This window comes from Talpa europaea, assembly GCF_964194135.1.
Source record: "Talpa europaea genome assembly, chromosome: 7".
NCBI classification, from domain to species: Eukaryota; Metazoa; Chordata; class Mammalia; order Eulipotyphla; family Talpidae; genus Talpa; species Talpa europaea.
This window is the reverse complement of record NC_140074.1, coordinates 5,696,424-5,714,949: the sequence shown is the minus strand read 5'-3', so window position 1 is coordinate 5,714,949 and position 18,526 is coordinate 5,696,424. Positions and strand designations below refer to the sequence as shown.

Sequence of the window (18,526 nt, the reverse complement as noted above, 5' to 3'; positions counted from 1 at the left end):
TGACACCACCTCTGTCCTCTCCTTGAGGCAGGTCACGCCATCCTCCAAGTGAGGGCCCTTCATCCCCAGTCTGTTCCCCCAGCCCCTCCTCACTTCTGTGAAGTCTCTGGCCTCACTGTGTCTCCTCACTGGATGCTGCTGGGCTCCTGCCTGGATGGCCGCAGAGCCTCTGCCTTCTCTGCACCCCAGTGCATCCTTCCCACTCCGCTCGTCACACTCCTGCTGGAAACCCGCAGTGGCTGCAGCCTGCGATGTTCAGGACATGGCCAGGGCTCTACTGGTGGTGTGGGCGCCTTGGCATGAGAGCAGCTGCTTTGACCTTGGGGTGGTCTGGGGGCACCATCACGGGGTCTTGGGTGATGACAGGATGGTGGGGCCATGCAGGCAAAGGTGCTTGAGCCTCGTGTGCCTCAGTTTCTCACAATTAATATGGGCATAATAGTAGGACCTACCTGGGAACTCTGGTGAGAGCTAGAAGAATTAAATTTTCAGAACCCACGGCCCACGGCCGTGGCCCTTGTGGTCGGCGAAGTGATGTTTGCCCAGGGAGACAGAACAGGCTTCACCTGCCTTGACTTTGACACAGAGGTCGCAGTCTCTAATGCCTGTGAGGGCGAGGCACGTGCCCACGTGGTTGTCTGGGCCTTGAGGGGCCTAAAAGGCCCTTGTTCAGTCCCTGAGCAGCCTCTGCTCAGCAGTTGATGGCTGTCAGGCAGCATTGAGGGCCTTGCACTGTCAGCTCTTTCTATTTTCAAGAAAAGTCAGAAATCTGTGTGAAATTCTCCGGTAACTAAACATCGGTCCGACCCCAGCAGATGTCTGTGGGCTGTGCTTGGCCAGAAGGCCACCGACCTGCCGTCTGTCTTATAAGGCCTCCTGCCCAGTGCAGCTTTCTTCCAGGGTGGGATTAAGTTGGTTTGGAAGGTGGGTTTTCATGAGCCCCTTTGCCTTGCAGGACTTCTCCAGACAGGTAATGCCACCGACAGAGGCTGCCCTGAAGCTCCCTGCAGCCTGGAGACTATGTACAAGAGGAATGGTCTGATGGCTAGCGTGTTGGTCACCTCTGCCACTCCACAGGTACGGAGCCTCGGGCTGGGCCATGGGGAGGGCCTGGCCTCCTTTCAGCTGACCCCAGCCCCGCTGGGTGGTGCAGAGCAGGACTGCAGGGCTCCATGAATACCACCATTCTTAGCTCTCCGAGGGCCCGGCCGCGCCAGGCGTGAGATTTGGGAGGCAGTCAGCCCTGAGGAGCAGTATGTCTCTGAAGTCGAGCTCTTCAAAGAAAAACAAATACCTGCCCTGCCCAGTCCAGTCGTAGCAAGTGCCACATTCCGTTTTGGTGGCAAGAAGGGATCAGACCTTTCCCAAGAAAAACTGCTGCTCATTATAAATAAGTCACACATTCCAGAATGAAGTCAGACAGAAGTGATTCCAGCTGGCCCTGTGTTCTTATTTACCTTGCTCAGCAGGAAATGGCCGTAAGGACTGGTGGTCTGAGAGTGGCCTGGGCTAGACCCCCCGCCCTGGGGGTTTGGGAGTTTGCTTTCCACACTCAGTGGTGGAACACTGGCGTGCAGGAGGGGTGGGTGTCATCTGAGGCCGAGGTGCCACCTTGCTGGGCACGACAAGCTTGGCCCCTGTGGCCAGTTGGCCAGGCAGCACTCAGCGCCCTGGGCACACGAGGCCCCCGGGGCAGGACTTCTGAGATGACCAGCTGGAAATTCACAGGACTGACTTCGTGCAGACCTTTAAAAAGTCATAAAAATGTCTCCTTTTGATTTCTGGTCCTGAAAGCAAACTTGTGGGTGCCATTTAACTTCCCTGATGCCACCACATAGGTTTCAATAAAGTCGAATCATCAGCTATATCACTGCCAATCCATGTATTTGGGGCAACTTCTGATTGATCCAGGCCCCTCACATGTGTGCATACATGCGGGGCAGATGCAGTGGGGTGTGTTATAGGAAAGTTCCATAAAACCTGGAATCCCAGAAGGGGCTCTGGAGGAGTCAGACTTAGGTTTCCACTTATAATTCACACTCCGTCTGGAGTCCTTTCTGGTCTCTTTCTGTGTGTGTGTGTACACCTATGTGTGCATGTGCATACATGTGCATACACAGTGTATGTGATGTATATGCACGTGTAAGCCTGTTCACGCATGCGTGTGTCCAGAACAGGTGAGTACTCAATAAATACTTGTTGAGTAAATGAAATACTCAACATGTCCATGATTTGCTGCTTGCTGTACACCACGCTCTTAGTCTCACTTAATCCTTACAATCCCCCCATCAGGGCTCTCCTTGGCTTCCCCTCAGTAAACAGATGAGAAAACAAGGATGGAGGGGTGAGAGGTGGGGGGAATCACAGCCAGTCCAAGACCCTTGAGCCGGGGCTCCTAACTGTGCTGACCGCACGTCCTGGGAGGCAGCTCTGTCCTCTGCTTCACCAGCCTCCTGGGGGCTGTATAGAGGTGCAGGGTGATTGGGGGTGATCGTCTGCCCAGGGTCTGTGTTTGAGACTGAGGGCTGGAGTAGAGTGCCAGCTCTGAAACATTCAGGATTCAGCTTTATTGCTTCTCAAAAGCAGATTCTTCTTAGGGGAGAGCGACCCACGGATCTTTTAAAATAGGCAGCCTGAGCCCACCTGGGCACCGTGAGTCAGCATCTCCCGGGAGAGGGGCTCTGCCAGTGACTTTATTAGCTGTATCTTTCTATCACCCACACGCACCCCTGGGGAGCAGGCTTTCCCAGCACCATTTCACAGGCGATAACTGCGAGTCAGCAAAATGAAGTCACCTCCAAGGCCAGGGAGCAGCATGGGGAGCTGGCATTGCGAGCGCTTGCTGACATCAGTGCCTTAGCCGCCATGATGTGCCGCTTCTGAAGAGCATCTTCAAGCCTTTGGTAAAACAGGCTCGTCTGTAAACCCTGCAGATGACACAGGCCTATTGAAATCTGCAGGCTTAAGTTTCTACTCCTCCTTTTAACCTCACATTTTCAGTTGTTGACTGTTGGTTTCCCTCACTGGACTAAAAACACTCAGTTTCCAGTAAGATTGCAAAGTTTTTCCAGATATAGCCCTTTTGGAAAGAGTGAAATAAAGAGGAATTAATAAAAGCATATTCTCTCAATCCTGGTCCAAGATGTTGAGGTTAATGGAAACCACAAAATCCCTCTTCATGGGTTGAGACAAATAAAACCGTTTATGAACGGGGTACACTTTTTGGGTGGTAATCGCGATTGGTTCCCTGAGGTAGAATTTGCTGAAATTAAATGAAATTGAACAGAAGGTATGTTCAGCATTCTGGGACCCCTGCAGTGTTGGGTTTCTCTCAACTGGCCACATTTGAGGAGTTTTAACTTGTGTTTTTATGGGAGACCCTTGCTTTCCATGCAGAACTCACGCGGTTCTTCTTAACAAGGACCCTACTAAATATAGCTTTGATGCCAGTCTCCACAGCCAGTTGGTTACCTCTCACCTCATCAACCAACAGGCTTTGAATTCCAAGTGGCCATACATGAAATAAGTCTTGAGAGCCAGTTTAACATTTTGGGTAATAATTTCCTGCAATGACTTCAAGTAGAGAGGGAAAAAAAAGGGTGAAACCAGGTAATGTTTAAAAGACAGAACAGATGATCTCCTTTGGCCTCCAAGGCTGCGAGGGCCTGTTCTCTCTGAGGGCAGAGTGGACTGTATCTTTCCCCTCCACCATCACCCACTTCTCACGGCCCCCACGTCTCACGGCCCCCACCCCCCCGCCCCCCTCTGGACACAGTTGGGGCCTAGGGATGCAGATACACATTCTGGGTTCAGATGGACACAAAATTATGCTGACTTTTCAGTTTCCTAGCTGAGCTCTCTGGGGGGCGGAGCACTGCCTCCCCCTTCCTTATCTGTAACATGGGTATATAAATCGAGTGTGCTCACAGAGCTTGTTACAAAGTGCTCGCTGCAAGCCCGGAGTGGGGTACAGGAGGAAACAGCTCTTGCATCAACAGTCTGGGGGCCAGTGACTCGAGTCAGCCAGACTGCTCAGGGCCGCCATCCCCCCTCTTCCCCACAGGGCAGCAGCAGCTCAGACTCTCTGGAGGGCCAGAGCTGCGACTATGCCAGCAAGAGCTACGACGCTGTTGTCTTCGATGTCTTGAAAGTGACTCCCGAGGAATTTGCTGTAAGTAACAGGCCTAGAGTGGGTGGCTGGGCAGCTTGACAGGTGCTGAGCTGGGGGGGTCCCGCTCAGGCTGGAAACAGCCCACGTGCCCCACAAGCGGGGACTGTTGACTAAAGTGTCCTTGTGAGATGCTGCGCAGCATTAGAGGAGGCTGTCAGTCTAGGACCGACCACTCGGAAGGCTGCACAGCGCCCGTGAGTGACGGCTGCATGGAGCAGGGCGCGCCCAGTTCACAGAGAGTGGTGCCATCTTACATCATCCAACACACTCGTATCTACAACCTGCATGAGGAAAGGTCTGGGTGTGGTGTTTACATAGTCGGATATACCTGCACGTACAGCCAAACGTCATTTACTGTAGCTTCTGTTTTTAAGATTTGAGGTGTCGATAACTGGAATTTAATTGTTCTTCTCCTTTTAACATTTTTATATGATACTGTTATTTGGACGGTTTTTGTAATGATAAATGTTTAAAGATTGTGTTTCCTCCCCCAGTATGTTGCTGCTGGCCCCACGGAGGGGCTGTTCCTGGGCATGGCAGAGTTGGCTCCTGGTTTTGCCATGACTTGGTTTCTTCCTTTTGCAGTTTGAGGGATAAAGGAGATGTTGGCTCTGGGGAGACCTTGAGCCCGATTCCAAGATCGTCCATGCTGTCTCTCTGCAGACTGGGCAGTGTTTCCTGCCTCATCCTCGTCTGCCCCGTTCCTTGCGGTAGAGGCAGGGTGCCCTTCTGGTGCAGGGGGAGCCCACCGGCCCTGGCTCATTGCTCCGCCGTCATTGACTCCTGCCTTTCCTTGGTGCTGGCTGTGCTGAGCCTGGCATGTGGTCCTGTTAAAATTGGTGAAACTCTCTAGCGGCTTGTTCATACTAGAGTGAGACCCAGGGTTTCTCCAGGAGAAGCTCCCCCGGGGTCTGGCCAGCCACCTCTCCTGCCCCGCTCCCATCTCCCCGGCATGCACTACCTCTTTCTTCTCCAGACTCACCAAGGCTGCCCCTGCCTCAGGGCCCTGAGCCTGTTCTTCAGTCCCAGAGCGTGGCTCTGTGGTCTGCTCCGGGTCTGCTCAGCTGCCAGCCCTTACAGAGGACGCCTGGGCTTATGTGGCACCTCCCCATGGCCCTCTCTCCCCGTCCTGCTCCATTTTCTTCATATCCCTCTTCGCTGCCCAGCATTGCATTAGCATGGTATGGCTTCTCCCCTGGAATGAAAACTCCCCAAATACAGCCACTGACTTGTTCGTTGCTCTTCCCCCAGTGCCCAGAAAGGTGCCTGCCTGTAGTAGGTGCCAGTAAGCACATGTTGACAGAGAATTCAGTCCTCAGAACCACCTGATGAAACAGATTACTAGCTCCTGATTTTCTAATAAAGAAAAGAAGGATCTTAGTTTTTCTTAACTGGATCATGTAGCCAGATATGGGCAGAGCCAGGTGTGAGACCTGTACCTCCTCATTACACACCTAATGCCAGATGCTAGCGATAAAAGCAGCTCGTTTCAAAACCCCTTCTATGTCTAGGTCTTATGCTAAATGTTTTACATTCATTATCTAATTTACTTTACACAACAACCTAATAATTTAGGTATAATTTTTAGTTTACAGAAGAGCAGGTGAGCCTTTAGAAAGGAAAGTCACCTCTGCACACAGATAGCACGTGCGCTCTCTGGGATTTCAGAGCAGGGCTGTGCGACACTCGAGACCAGTGCTCTCCACTAGAAATAGAGCCCAAACCATATCTGTGGTCTCACATTTTCTAGTAGCCACATTAAAAAAAATAAAGAGGTGAAATTACTTTTAATAAAATATTTAGCTTAGCATACCCAAAACATTGTCATTTCAACATGGAAGCAACATAAAATCATTGAGATCCTTTGTATTCTTTTCTCACACTTTTCCTTAAAAGCTCAGTGTGCATCTCACGCCTGCAGGGCCAGCAGCTTCCGATGCGCGGGGGCTGCCTGAGGCCTGAGCCGGAGCCACTGTGGCAGGCAGAGAGGTTCAGGGCGTGCTGCTGGGAGCCTGGGGCTGGGCTGCTTCTCCTCCAGAGACTTCTCAGGCCTTGTGGCCTGGTGGTCTCACTTCCTTATTCAGCTGCATTTGTTTGCTCGTTGTATTTTTAAGAGTGGCTGTCTGGCTTCATGAAGGGACTAAAGCGATAATGAGCGGCCACTCGGGGTGGCTGCTCCAGGGGCACCACTGTCCAGCAGGAATCCCTGGTGAGGCTGGGGGGCTGCTTTCCTAGCCCCAGCCCTCCAGTGTTGCTCAGCCTGGCCCAGGCCAATTTTCAGAGGCTGGGAGGTCTGTAGGGAAGGATGGCTAGTAGCTGGGGGTCGGCGCTAATGCTTGGCTGCCCTGCCAAAGTCGGCATGTCTTTAGCTTAGATGTGAAGCCAGGTCTCCTAGAAGCGCTGGTCTTTGGGGAAGCATTGAGCTGCAGGTGTTGGAGCTGAACCAGACCACCTAGTATCTTAGTTTTCCGCTTGGTGCTATGAAAGAAATAAGATAGACACACAAGTCCATGAGAAACATCACTTAAGTGATTCTGGGAAGACAGCATAATAGTTTGCTCTCTCTGAAGCCTCACACAGAAACACCCAGAACAAGTAGACAGCAAACCTTGGAACCTGTGACGATCTTTACAGAAGAGGACAGGTTATCTTTACAGAGGACAGGTTATCTCTTCAAACCCATAGTGCCCGAGGCAGGGGAGGCCCCACCGAGCACAGGAAGACCCGTAGAGTAGGAGCACCTCCAGAGGAGAAAACAGAAGTGAGTACTGGGGCAGCTGACAGACTTGAGAGTAGGAGATGCGCCCGTTGCCAGCAGGTGTCTCTGGCGGTCAGCAGCTCAGTGTGACAACAGCAGTTGAACTGGAAGAACCATGACTCCCCCACCCAAGCCATGCTTGAGTGGAGAGACCTGTGACGCGCCCCGGGATCTCCTGAACCCAGGACAAGCCTCCCTACCAAAGGGTTCAGTGCGGGCTGGGCTCGGGAGTGACATGGTCAGGGTCGGGAGCGACACGGCTGAGGAAAAAGGAGGTCTGCATCAAGATCTGTGCAGGTGTGGAATCTCCAAAGGCTTCTGTGGTTCAGATGATGTGGTACAGAGGAGAGCTGCAGGGATGACGAAGCTGCTCCGGGCCACATTTCCCTCTCGAGGTTCAGGAAAACCAGTTTCACATAAAGCCAGCAACAGGCAGTTATTGATGTCAAATATTCCTAGGTTAGAAGTATAAGCTAGAGACTCCCTAGAGACAGTGGAAGCCTGTCAGAAAGTCAAGCCACAAAACTGATAAAAACTGTAGTTCTCCGTTTTAAAATGAGCTAAGTGACATTAAAATGTGCTCACACCGCAAGACACGCGCCACATAAATCGGAAGTAGAAAAATCTCAGAAATGAGGACTCCACTGGAGAACAGGCTTCAGACAATGACAATGATGAGGGAAACATCACTGTGGAGCCCAGTGGAGAGCGGCGCCCCGTCGCTGCCGCAGTTAAGACTCCATAAGGAACCGGAGTGAGCACTGCGTGTGGTGGCCGCAGGGCCGTGGCCGTGTGGCAGAGCATGACGGTGGCAACAAACCTTCAAAAGCCTTCAAAATGGAGGCAAAACAGAAAACATATACAAACGTCTCGTTGCTTCTCTCAGTAATAATTTCGGCGGTGGTAGCACTAGTGTTGTTATTCTGAGACTGTTGCGTGTAACGTAGCATTCGGTAAATGAGTGATTACAGGGTACGGTAGTCCTGGTGTATCTTGTGTATCTCTCAGGATTTGCCATCTTCACCATTTTTAAGTGAGCGCTTTAGTCGTGTTAAGCACATCCACTCAGGTGCACACCCAGTCTCCAGACTGTCCTCACCTTGTCAACCTGAAACGCCGCAGCCCATGAAACAGCTGTCCCTCCCGCAGCAGCACCCCCTTCCCGTCTCCAGGAATGTCACCCCTTTTCTCATCTCACAGAGGCAAAACCATGCAGTGTTCGTCTTTTTGTGACTGGCTTGCTTTACTTAGCGCTGTGTCCCCCAGTGCACCCCTGTCTCGGCCTGTGTCTGGACTTCCTTCCTTTCAAGGCTGAAGAATGCTCCCTAGAGTGGATGGACCACATTCTACTTTTCTCTTCATTTGTTGAGTGGGGTGGCTATTTGGGGGCTGGCAGACCCTAGGGCTTCGTCAGCCACAGCTGAGGGGACAGGGGAGAAGCGCTGCCTCCATCGTAAGCAAAACCAAATGTTTTGTTTTGACTAAGTAGCCTTCCTTTGGCCCCACCTTTGCCTTGGGGTCACGCAGTAAATTGCTCTTGTAGGTCTGTTTAGGTTGAAGGCTTGATCTCTACAGGAACATTTTGTAGTGTGTGGAGACTGGCCAGTGACTGGATTTTAGGGGCCCCTCGGCGAGGAGGAAGGAGCAGATGGAAGAAGGGGTCGGGGTAAAGGATGCATTACCAGGTGATGAGCTTAACTGGACATCCTGTGTGAAGACTTTATTTCCGAAGGCGAGGAGACGTCATTAGCAGACGTGCTGCAGGCACTGCTGCCACTCCAGCCCGTGCTCCCCACGCTCCGTCTTCGCTGCTTTGGAAACGGGAGAAACTCTGTCCTGACCCTTCCGCTGCAGAACCTGGGCACCTCCCGGGGAGGGCAGAGGAGGGTCTCCAGGACTGAGAGCCGGCTGTGACAAGGGACAGGCCCGACGGACACCCACACCCCATTTTGGCAAAGCTGCCTGCCTGGGAGCGTCCACACTTCTCCCTTCCGGGATGGAGGCTCAGCAGCAGCCTCTCTCGCACCGAGTCTAGTACAGTGTCATGACTTGACCTCAGTGGCGAGAGGTTCTTGGTCTGGACGCTGCTCTCTGGTCAGCTGAGTGACGGAAAAGGGAGAGACGCTCCTGAAAGCCTCAGATTGTGAGTTTGGGAACAGCCGTCCAGTTTCAGTTTGGGAATCTCTGCTGTTTGTTTTGAGGTAAACACCCAAACACTTTTTCTAACTTTTAGCCTGTGCAAGGGTCAGAATGTTCAAAACTTGGGCCAAAAAAATATGAAATCTAAAGTCACTGCTTTAACAAATCTTTTGGGAACTCAGTAGCAAGCCCTAGCATGGATGGCAGGGCGGACAGGAAGCGCTTCCACTTTCACATTAGCAGACTTCTGGTTCTTCTCCTGCCTGGCCTTGCAAATATCCTGCCTGTGCTCCTGGATGGGGAGTTAACTTGAGCTGCAGGAGAGATGTCCAAGGCCCACTGAGCTCTCAGCTCAGATCTCCTGTTTTCACAAGGCCTTTCTGTTCCCCAGGTTGGCAGAATCAGTCCAAATGTGAGGAGCACTTGGCTCACAATCTCCATGGGTCTGGCAGAAGAGGTGCCAGTCTGTCGGCGCTTCTGCCCAGAAGTCGCTCTGCTTGGTAGCTCTAGGCCAGGCCCACCGGCCTTCGGACTTAGTAGCCACTCAGCACCCAGATTATGAGACAGACTTACATTGTGCTGACGTCAGTGCCCCAGTGGGTGGAACCGGAGGTAGTAGAGCTTGGATTCCCATGCTGCTCTATTTCTGATGCCACCGTCTGCCAAGCTTCGCCAAAGACTCCTCTGTGCCCACAAAGAGCACCAGCCCCTTGGAGGAGACAGAGGCTGTCCGCCGAAGCCACCACTCACTTCCCTTTGCTGCTTTGGCCTTGTCCTGTGTTTCTCGGGAATCCAGTAGCCTTGGGCCAGCTTTAAATTGTGCCAAGAGGTGACCGACCACCGTTCCGCATCCAAGCCCCTGATTGTGGTCACAGTTGATATACCATGACATACCATGTATTGCCATTTTTCTCCAGTGGATTTGTGACATGAGACTTTTTTTAAAGTTGGTATTTGCTGGCCCAATGTCAGAGCATCCTTTAAGTATTCTCTGGAGGAACATTGATACATGGACTTTCGAATAATTATGGTTCCTTATTTCCTAGCTTGTGTGGCAGTCAGGGCATGAGCCCTTGTATGTGACTTCTCTTGTGCTGAAACACACACAGATAAATGCCTGTGTGTGGGGTGTGTGTGTAAATATCGATAGAGTGCGTCTGCCACGTACCAGGTACTCTGTACTTCTCATCTTGAATTTTCACAAAGACCCTTTAAGATGGGAAGTATTCTCACCATTTCCTAGATGCGGCATCTGAGACTGGGAGAGCTTAGGTCACGTGTCAAAGACAATGTTGCTGTTAAGCCACTGTGTCCAGAAGCCCGATGCCTCAAGGATTCCAGTGCCCACGTGTGCCCCACTCGCCACATTCTTCCAGGTGACCTGTGTCCAGGTGACGGTGCCTTCTCACGCGGCGGCCACACAAAAGGCCCTCAGCTCTCCTTGCTCCGGCCTGCTGCAGAGGGTCGGTTAACTGACACCGGGCAGGCCAGGTGGAGGCGGCTGGGTCATGTGCCGTCAGCTCTAGCCTGGTCTGCCAACCTGCCAGCGCTGATGCTTCTCCTACTGTCGCCAAATGCACTTTTTAACAACGGGAGCAGCCTTTTCCTCTGTATTTTTCTCTAGTAAAACATTGGCGCGTCTCAAGTTCGCTGTGGTGAAGGAGCAGTGCCTTTCAGTTCCAACCTTTCAAAAACAATAAAAACGTCATGGCCATTTGCTATAAAAGTTTCCAAATGCGTGCTCTCCACGTCTGTACTTATCTCGCTGTGGGCTGGCCGTGTAAGCAGTTGGTGGGCCACCGCTGGCCTGGGGATGCAGTGTGAATAGTCCTCCACCGTGTAATTTAGAGGAGGCACAGACTTCAGGAGAAAATACACAATCTCTATAAGCCACAACTAAAAGAAATTTAAATTTAGAGTAATAGATAGTTTAGCATTCTAATTTTTTATGTTGTGTTTAAACCTTTTTAAAATGACACAAGTAATTCATGCTTGACATAAACACTCAAATAGTATAAAAATATCCCTACTGAGAGGGGTCCCCTCGTTCCCAGGACCACCTCCGAGACGGCGATCGCCAATTCTTAAATTGGAGGTTCACCTTATACCCAAGAAGGAAAGATGTGGATCAGGATTTACGAGAGGCATTTTCGAAAGCGAACCAATTTTCTACTCTATTCTATCTTGATTTTTATTTCCGGGGGGAAATACAGCTTTAAAGAATGTGTTGTTACTCTGTCCGGCTTGTGCACCTTCTAACCCTGCTTCTCCTCTGTTGCAGAGCCAGATCACGCTCATGGACATACCCGTGTTTAAAGCCATCCAGCCGGAGGTCTGTACCTTGTCCTTTACCCTCTCCCTCTGAGGCCGAGGCTGGGAAGAGTGTCTGCTCAGCCACTGCCAGCGTTTCTCTCTTGAAGTCTATAAACACGCATTACTGATTTACACGCCCATTAAGGAGAGCACGCAGGGCCTTTCCCTTCTCCACGTGCTCGTGCGCGGAGCCAGCTGTTGGTTCATCAGAGAACGTCACGGCGCCTGGCCCACGCTGGCAGGGCCGGGGCCCGGGGGCAGCCCAGCCTCCAGGCCTGAGCCAGGCCCTGCACACTTGCGCCTCCCCCGGGGTCCTCCTGTGATAATGCTCACTGTCAAGAAGAGGGGTGAGGGAAGGTTTTCCCAGAGAGCTCGCTCTTTGTTGACCCTAGGTGCTGGGGGCTGCTTACCTTCCGACTTTGGAAGCCAGTTGCCACAGCAAAGCACATATTTACTTGAAATGCACGGCATAGTCAAGAAAGAGAAAAGTTGATTTTGGGCTTTAAAGAAAAATTTCCTGGAAATGTTTAGTAACTTGTTGATAATGAGGTTTCACGGTTGTTTCGGTCAAGGTTGTTTTTTTGTTAGGAAGTAAGAGAAATCCATTTTCAAAGGGGCTGAACAGGCAGAAGAGGGATTAATTTTGAGGATAAAGGGGCACTTCACAGAATCTGTGGGCAGGGGGTTCAGGGCCGGGACACTTGCCTCTGCTTTTCTCTCCCCCTCTCTCTGCCTCCTTGCCTGTCTGCCTGTGTGGTCCAACCGCTGATCCCCATTTAAGCCACTGTTCTGGATGGAGACCAGCAACCCGTCCTTCAGCCCAGCATGTCACGTGTCCTGCCCTGGTCCCGGCATCTGAGGCCAGGAGCGTGTGGCTGGGGGACCATGCACAGCTGAGGGGACCAGCCCTGTGAGTGGGGTGCAGAGAAGAGGGGTGGAGGTTGGGAGGTATGTCAAACGGTGTCTGCTCTCACCATGATGTGAGTTCTGGAGTGCTTTTAACCTAATGCCCTCCCTTACAGTATCGTCGCTGTTGACACTTTGAATAAAACAACCTATTTTTTATAGAAAGCCAGACAATATCCAGGCCTTCCGAGAGCTGGAATAGAACCTTCAGCTAAGTAGGAGAAATCTGGTATTGGTAGCTGTGCCCAGGACTTGTGTGAAGATGTGGTGAGATTTATTTACATCAGCGTTGTGAGTGTGATGGTGTTTGCGCGTGTGTGGATGTGTTGGGTTTACTGTTTTGAGGAGCAGTACTTTGCTTTTTTTTTTTTTTAAGATTTATTTATTTTAAAAGATTTATTTATTTATTTTATACGAGAACTGGGGTACAAGTCAGAAGCACGGGAGGGTGAGAGAATTCACCAGAGTCAGAGCAGGGAGCAGAACAGGCAGGTGGAGTGAAGACACTGCTGAGGGGAGCAGCGGGCGAGGCAGGAGAGGTCTGCTGTACCATGTGGGATTCTCCCTTGTGGCAGGGAATTGAACCGGCGCTGCAGAGGCTGTGGACAGCTTCACAGCGTGGTGCTCAACCACTGCGCCACCAGGGGGGCCCCACTTTGCTTTTTTGAATTGGCTCCCTTGCACTCTGTTCTCTTCCAATGTGGAATACCCATTCTTCCTCATTTTAAAAAAGAAACTCACTACCTCTTGGAGCCTCTCAGGGGAGTAGTTGTGTGATTGTTGCCTTTAGTTCTCAGCTGATGCTGTTTCTGAGCGTGCCCCTGGCTTAGCTTTGACCAGGAGCAGTTTGGGTATTTGCATCTTTATCCTCCGTCTGAACCTGAAGCTGTGTGTGCCTGGGGCACTGGGATGCTGACCCAGCCTGATGGTGGGTTGGGCAGGAGGAGGTCTGCCGGGCACAGCCAGGCACAGGCTGACTCTCCCGGGGCACTAAGTCTGGGGGTGTCCCTCCACTGCATGGCTGCTTTCAGGCAGTGACAGGATGTCAAGTGGAGGTGCTTTGCTTTCAGGATCCTGCTTGGAGTGGTGCTCCTCCACCCTGGCTGCACATCAGAACTGCCTGGGCAGGGGCTGCCCAGATTTTACCCTAGACCATTGCATCTGAGTCACTGGTTTGGGGTCTAGGATCAGTCTAATCCGCTTTGTCAAAATGTATCAGGTGATTCTGAAGCAGGGTGAGGAGTCAAAGCTAATTGTTTCCAGGAGTCTGGAGAACCCCCTAAATACAGCCTGTGAGTCCTCTCTAGTCCTGTCAGATCCTCTACAATGGGGGCATTGGTGCTAGTTGGAGTCGGATATGGATTTGAACTTCTGGGGTCTCCCTGGAAGGCATCAGTCCCTTCTACTAATTGGTCATTTTTCTAGCCCTTTCTCAAATCTCATTCTCCCTCTTGGGTCTGATGTGTTGGCTGTGTGCTTGTTAATGAAGGCGCTGGGGCAAGTAGATGGATGGAGAGAAGCCTTCGAGGGCTCTGAGTCCTGCCTCGGGACATCATAAAGACTCTGAGCAGGCAATGAGGAGTTAGAGTGACCCCTGGAGCTTTTGCATGTTATTAGGGGTGATCCTGGAAGAACAATGTTCCAGGTAGCGGGATTAGCATGCATAGAGGGGATGGCCAAGGAGACTTGCCCTGATCGCAGATGGGAAAGATTTGAACACAAAGCTTCTGCTGCCTTCACAGCCATCAGAGTCCTCGGATCTGGGGCCCTGCAGTGGGCTGCTCACCGTACCCACTCAGACCTTTGCCTGTGTGTCCTTGCTATGTCACCAGCCCCCCACCCCCCCAGAGCTTGCCTTGAACACCCACTGGCTCCCTGCCCAGGCAAGGGCTTGGAAATGGATGCAGGTTGTGGTTATAGCCTGAGCTGTCCCCATTTTCCTGGGCACTTACTGTGTACAGATTCAAGACGGGGTTCTTAAATTCGGGAACTCACTTAATCCTTGCAGTTACCTTATGACACACCTCCTGATATTATCTCTATTTATATATGAGAAAACTGAAGGTCAGATATATTAAGTACCAGCACTTGCTCTTTGGTCACTGAATTAGTCCTCTGTGTGTAACAATTTACCCTAAAACTTAGCAGCTTAAAACAATAAACATTGTCTCCATAATTTCTGTGGTGAAGAACCCAGAAATGCTTACCTGGGTTGTCTTGGCCGAGGGTCTCTCTGGAGGTTGCCCTCGTGTTGTTGGCTGGCAGGGGCTGGAAGACCTGTGTCCAAGGTGCCAACACACTGTGCCTTGGCAGTTAGTACTTGGCCTGGTGACCTGGGCTGAGGTGACAGAAGCAGGAGGGGGCAAGAGGTGTGACCAGCTTCTGGCCGCCCTCTTGATGTGCCGGTAGCTCTTGCTCATTTACCCCTAGTCCCAAAATGAGGCTATGATGGATGACCTCAGCCTCACCCAAAGGCTGAGTTCCAGCCCGACCTGGTTCAGCCCCATAAGCCCCCAGGGATCAGTGGGACTGTGGTCACTGTTACAGGGCAGTGAGCAAGCTCATTGTGGTGAGCCTGAGACTGAGGGCTCTTGTTACACCACATCATCTTGTAGAAACCTAATATAATATCATCCTTTCTGATCCACATCTAATGTTACAGCGTTGTTAACTCCTTGAATTATGTATATGTATTTTTAGTTTTGGTGTCCAACAACATGAAATACTTAATTTTTTGCATCAGCCTATTAAAATTTTGAATAGCATCAGCATTACTACAGCAGACTGCTGGCCAAAGTTGAACATTTCTTTGCAGTTGTTTGTTTTCAGTTCCTTTTCTTATATTCAGTCCCGACCACTCATGCACCAGGTGGGCCTCCCTCCTAGGCTGGCCCCCAAAGTCTTTGGAAGCACCAGGCCAAAAAAGAGAGGGCTTCACTCACTTGCTTCTGCAGGTCTGCCTCCTGAGGCTCCGGAGTCACCCCAGTGCCTGGGACGTATTCCACACTCACTAGCTGTTGACTGAGTGCAGAAGGAACGATGCTGAAGAGAGGGAGGTGCCAGGCAGAGCGTTCTCCATGTGGGGTACATGGCTGAGAGAGGCTTTCCGACAGAGGGGACATTGTACCAGGGTGCCCGGGCGTGGCGTAGCTGCTTCCCACAGTGCAAGGTTTTGCCTGGTGAGCTCAGCCTTTTGAAGATTGGCATTTTCAAATGCCAAATGTTATCTGTCGCTGGTCATGACTTCTGCTCATTGCTGCGAGGGGGACAGACCTCAAGAACATGGTCTCAGGGTGTCAACGAAGCTAGACAGAAGCGATAAGGATTGGCAGAGAGCAAGGAGAATGGAAGTGAGCATGTATGGGACCATAGCTGCCCCATTGCCAGTGACTGTGACATGGGACCAGTTTTATCAACAGTTGGCGAGTCGATGCAGAAACAGCTTTGCGGCCTAAAGCTCACAGCTGTGTGCAACTTACAAGCCGCAGCCTAACCCCTTGCCACCGTGGCCATTGGACGGCAAGGACTGGGTGGATTCCTGGCGGCAGGACGGCCCAGGGCATGGCTGCATGGCAGAGGAGTTCTGCCGGGGGCAACACTTACAGGAGGGCACTCTGTCCCCACCGGCTTCCTACCCGGTCTGTCCCTGTGTGTCTCCCAGCCCATGGCATTGAAGGCCCACTGGTTCCTCAGAGGCCAGGTTAACTGTTTTTGTTGTTGGTGTCCAGGTGGAGCAGCATCAAGGGGGGCTGCTGTCTGTAGAATATGCTGAAATGAGCTGAGCTGCCCTGCCCAGTATCCCCGCAGTGCGAGTGGCAGAGTGCGGGGCCGGCCTGACCACACAGGCCATGTCCCACCTTCACCCTCCCTAGCCCTGACTTTTTCAGTTACCCCTTCTCTTTCTGCTTTAATTTCCTCACATATAAACTGTGGGAAATCAGAGTTTTTACTGTGGATGGACGTGCTAAGTTCCCACTAACTGTGGCTGTTATTTCTCACCTGTGCCTAGTTCGAGCGGCCTCTGTGCCTCAGAGATAGGACATTCCACAAAGCCTGCATGACAGCGAGCCGCCACAAGGAGGCCCACAGTGGGAAGGGCTCTGCACTGGGGCCTTCAGACCTGGGTTCACATCCATGTCCCTGGAGGTAGGCGGGCTGAGGTCCAGATGAAGACATAACCATGGTGTCTTGGGGGCTCAGTGGACCCCAAGTGGGGAGACAGCCAGACAGGCTTACAGGAGTGGAAGGATCCCTCCCCCAGGACGGTTTCCTTTTGGGCCATGTGACACGTTGCAGTTCAGGGGAGGTACTGCTTGTGGCTTCAGGAACTTGGCCCTCTGGCCTTTTGTCTGGATGCTGACCGCCTGCTCTGAAGAAGCGGGCATTCCAGAAAGCCGAGGTCAGTGCTGGATGTCGGACAAACCCTGTGTGTCTTTGCTGCTCCTTGGAATCCCAGTGTTTGGCTCTGGGAGAAGGGAATTGTGTTGCCAGTAAGCAGTTATTTGTAAAGAGGAGATTGGTTTCACTGACATCATAAAACCTCATCGGGTCACTCGCTGGGCAGTTTTCTCAGACCATTTCCCTTCCCAGGCTGGCCTAGCCTTGCCCCTGTCCTCACCTCTCCCACCTCAAACACTGCTCCAAGCTGCTCTTTGCAGTCAGAGTCTGAATGTGGCCCTGCCCTGCCCTGCTTGGAGCCCTCCGAGGCACCCACTGCCCCTCGGGTGCAGACCTGGCTCCTTTACCGGCCTGCCAGGCCCTGTGCAGTGGACCAGCAGCGCCCCACAGCCCTAGCCCGGCCCAAAGCGCCATGCTGCCCGGGAGCACTGTGCCAGGCGCCCTGCCGGCAGGGAATGCACTTCTCCTGCTCCTCATAGGTGACTCCTCCCCTCACCCCCAGGGGGTGCAGTGAGCAGATCGCAGGAAAGTGCAGGATCCCCTCGTGGTCCCCCTCACCCCACCATGTCCTGCCTTTTTTGTAGAGCGCTTTTCACCATGTGCCAGATACCATGACTGAAAGTGTAATTGTTTCAACTCTGTCTCCCTCCTGGATTACACACTCATGAACACAGGGATCGCCTGGAACAGCTTAGCCTGCACCCCGTGACCTAGTGCGTGACCTAGTGCGGTGCCTGACGGTATTTATTATACACTTAGGATACATTTAGTGGTGATGATGCTAAGACCCGGTTGACTTCTCTTGACCTCTGTATTGCCTCCCTTTGTTCAAAGAACTGAAGTTGGTATTAGGGGGTGCCCTCTACTTGGGGCCATGGCGGGAAAGGACAGGCCAGTGTCAGGCTCCTCAGCATGCTGGCCCGTTCGCACCAGAAGCCGAACAGCTGCCTCTTGTCCCCCACGGCTCCCAGTCTGCGTTTGTTCTTTGCTTCCTGTTTCCTAGTAACTGCTCTGTCCGCCGCAGGATTGCCCGTCTCGGTGGTGACGGAGTGGAGGAGGCCTCCCGGCCCGTTCATGATGGAGACAAAGGGAGGCTGGAGTCCCTCTCTGCACCCCAGAAAGCCCTGCCTGAAGGCGGGACAGCGGCGGGGGAGACCCCGGCCAGCGCACGTTTGATCCAGGGAAGCTAACACTTGCAACTTCCAGACTCATTTTTGCTCCGTTCTTGAGTGTGGATATGACATTAGTGCTGGTTAGAAACCAAATTTCCTTTTAAATGAGTTAATAACACAAAACAGAACCTTTGGTGAACAGCTGTTTATGTCCGTGGGGACTTGGCGCCTGGTCCTGATTTTGTCTGCAAGGAAAACAGGGTTGGTTTGGACTCTTGTTGCAGAAGCAACTGTGTGGTTCTGGATAGTTCAGTGAGATGGGAGAACAGAGGCTTCCGAGGCAAGTCCCTTCCCCTCCCCGTGCCTCCATTTCCTTATCTGTAAAGTGGGCACGATGCCCACCTCCCAGTGTTGTGAGGATTGATGGAATTCGTCCAGGCAGACAGCCTGGCGCATGGCAGGAACTCGGAAGTCATGTCTTCTCTTTCGGAAGAAGTCAGGGATGTAATAGAGGAGCAAAAGACTGCTATCATGTCAGGCTTAGCAGGGCCGGGGCCAGCAGTGCTGAGGGTGGGGCCTCGTCTGTCCCTGCTGTCCCTGACCCAACCACAGCGGCCCAGCATGCAGCCAGCCATACCTGTCAGTCCTTGTTGAATGAATGAAAGGCGGATAGAAGAGCATTGGCTGGACCCTGAAGAGAGAAGGACCTAGGTTTGTATCTGTGTGACT

The 18,526-nt window shown here is 52.2% G+C and overlaps 1 protein-coding gene across 8 annotated transcripts in view; it reads left to right on the top strand.

Annotated features, from left to right (window-relative positions):
• Positions 1–1,020: 1,020 nt before the first annotated feature.
• Positions 1,021–18,526, top strand: part of RALGPS1 (Ral GEF with PH domain and SH3 binding motif 1) — a gene marked incomplete at both ends in the record, with an annotated part of 184,679 nt that continues 167,173 nt past the window's right edge. For 7 of the 8 annotated variants that reach the window (XM_084238996.1, XM_084238995.1, XM_084238994.1 and 4 more), the window contains 3 exons: positions 1,021–1,077; positions 4,064–4,171; positions 11,350–11,400. In XM_084238996.1, the coding sequence (XP_084095122.1) occupies positions 1,021–1,077; positions 4,064–4,171; positions 11,350–11,400 (216 nt within the window). The remainder of the gene's footprint in view (positions 1,078–4,063; positions 4,172–11,349; positions 11,401–18,526) is intronic. The other variant, XM_084238997.1, reaches the window with a different exon arrangement.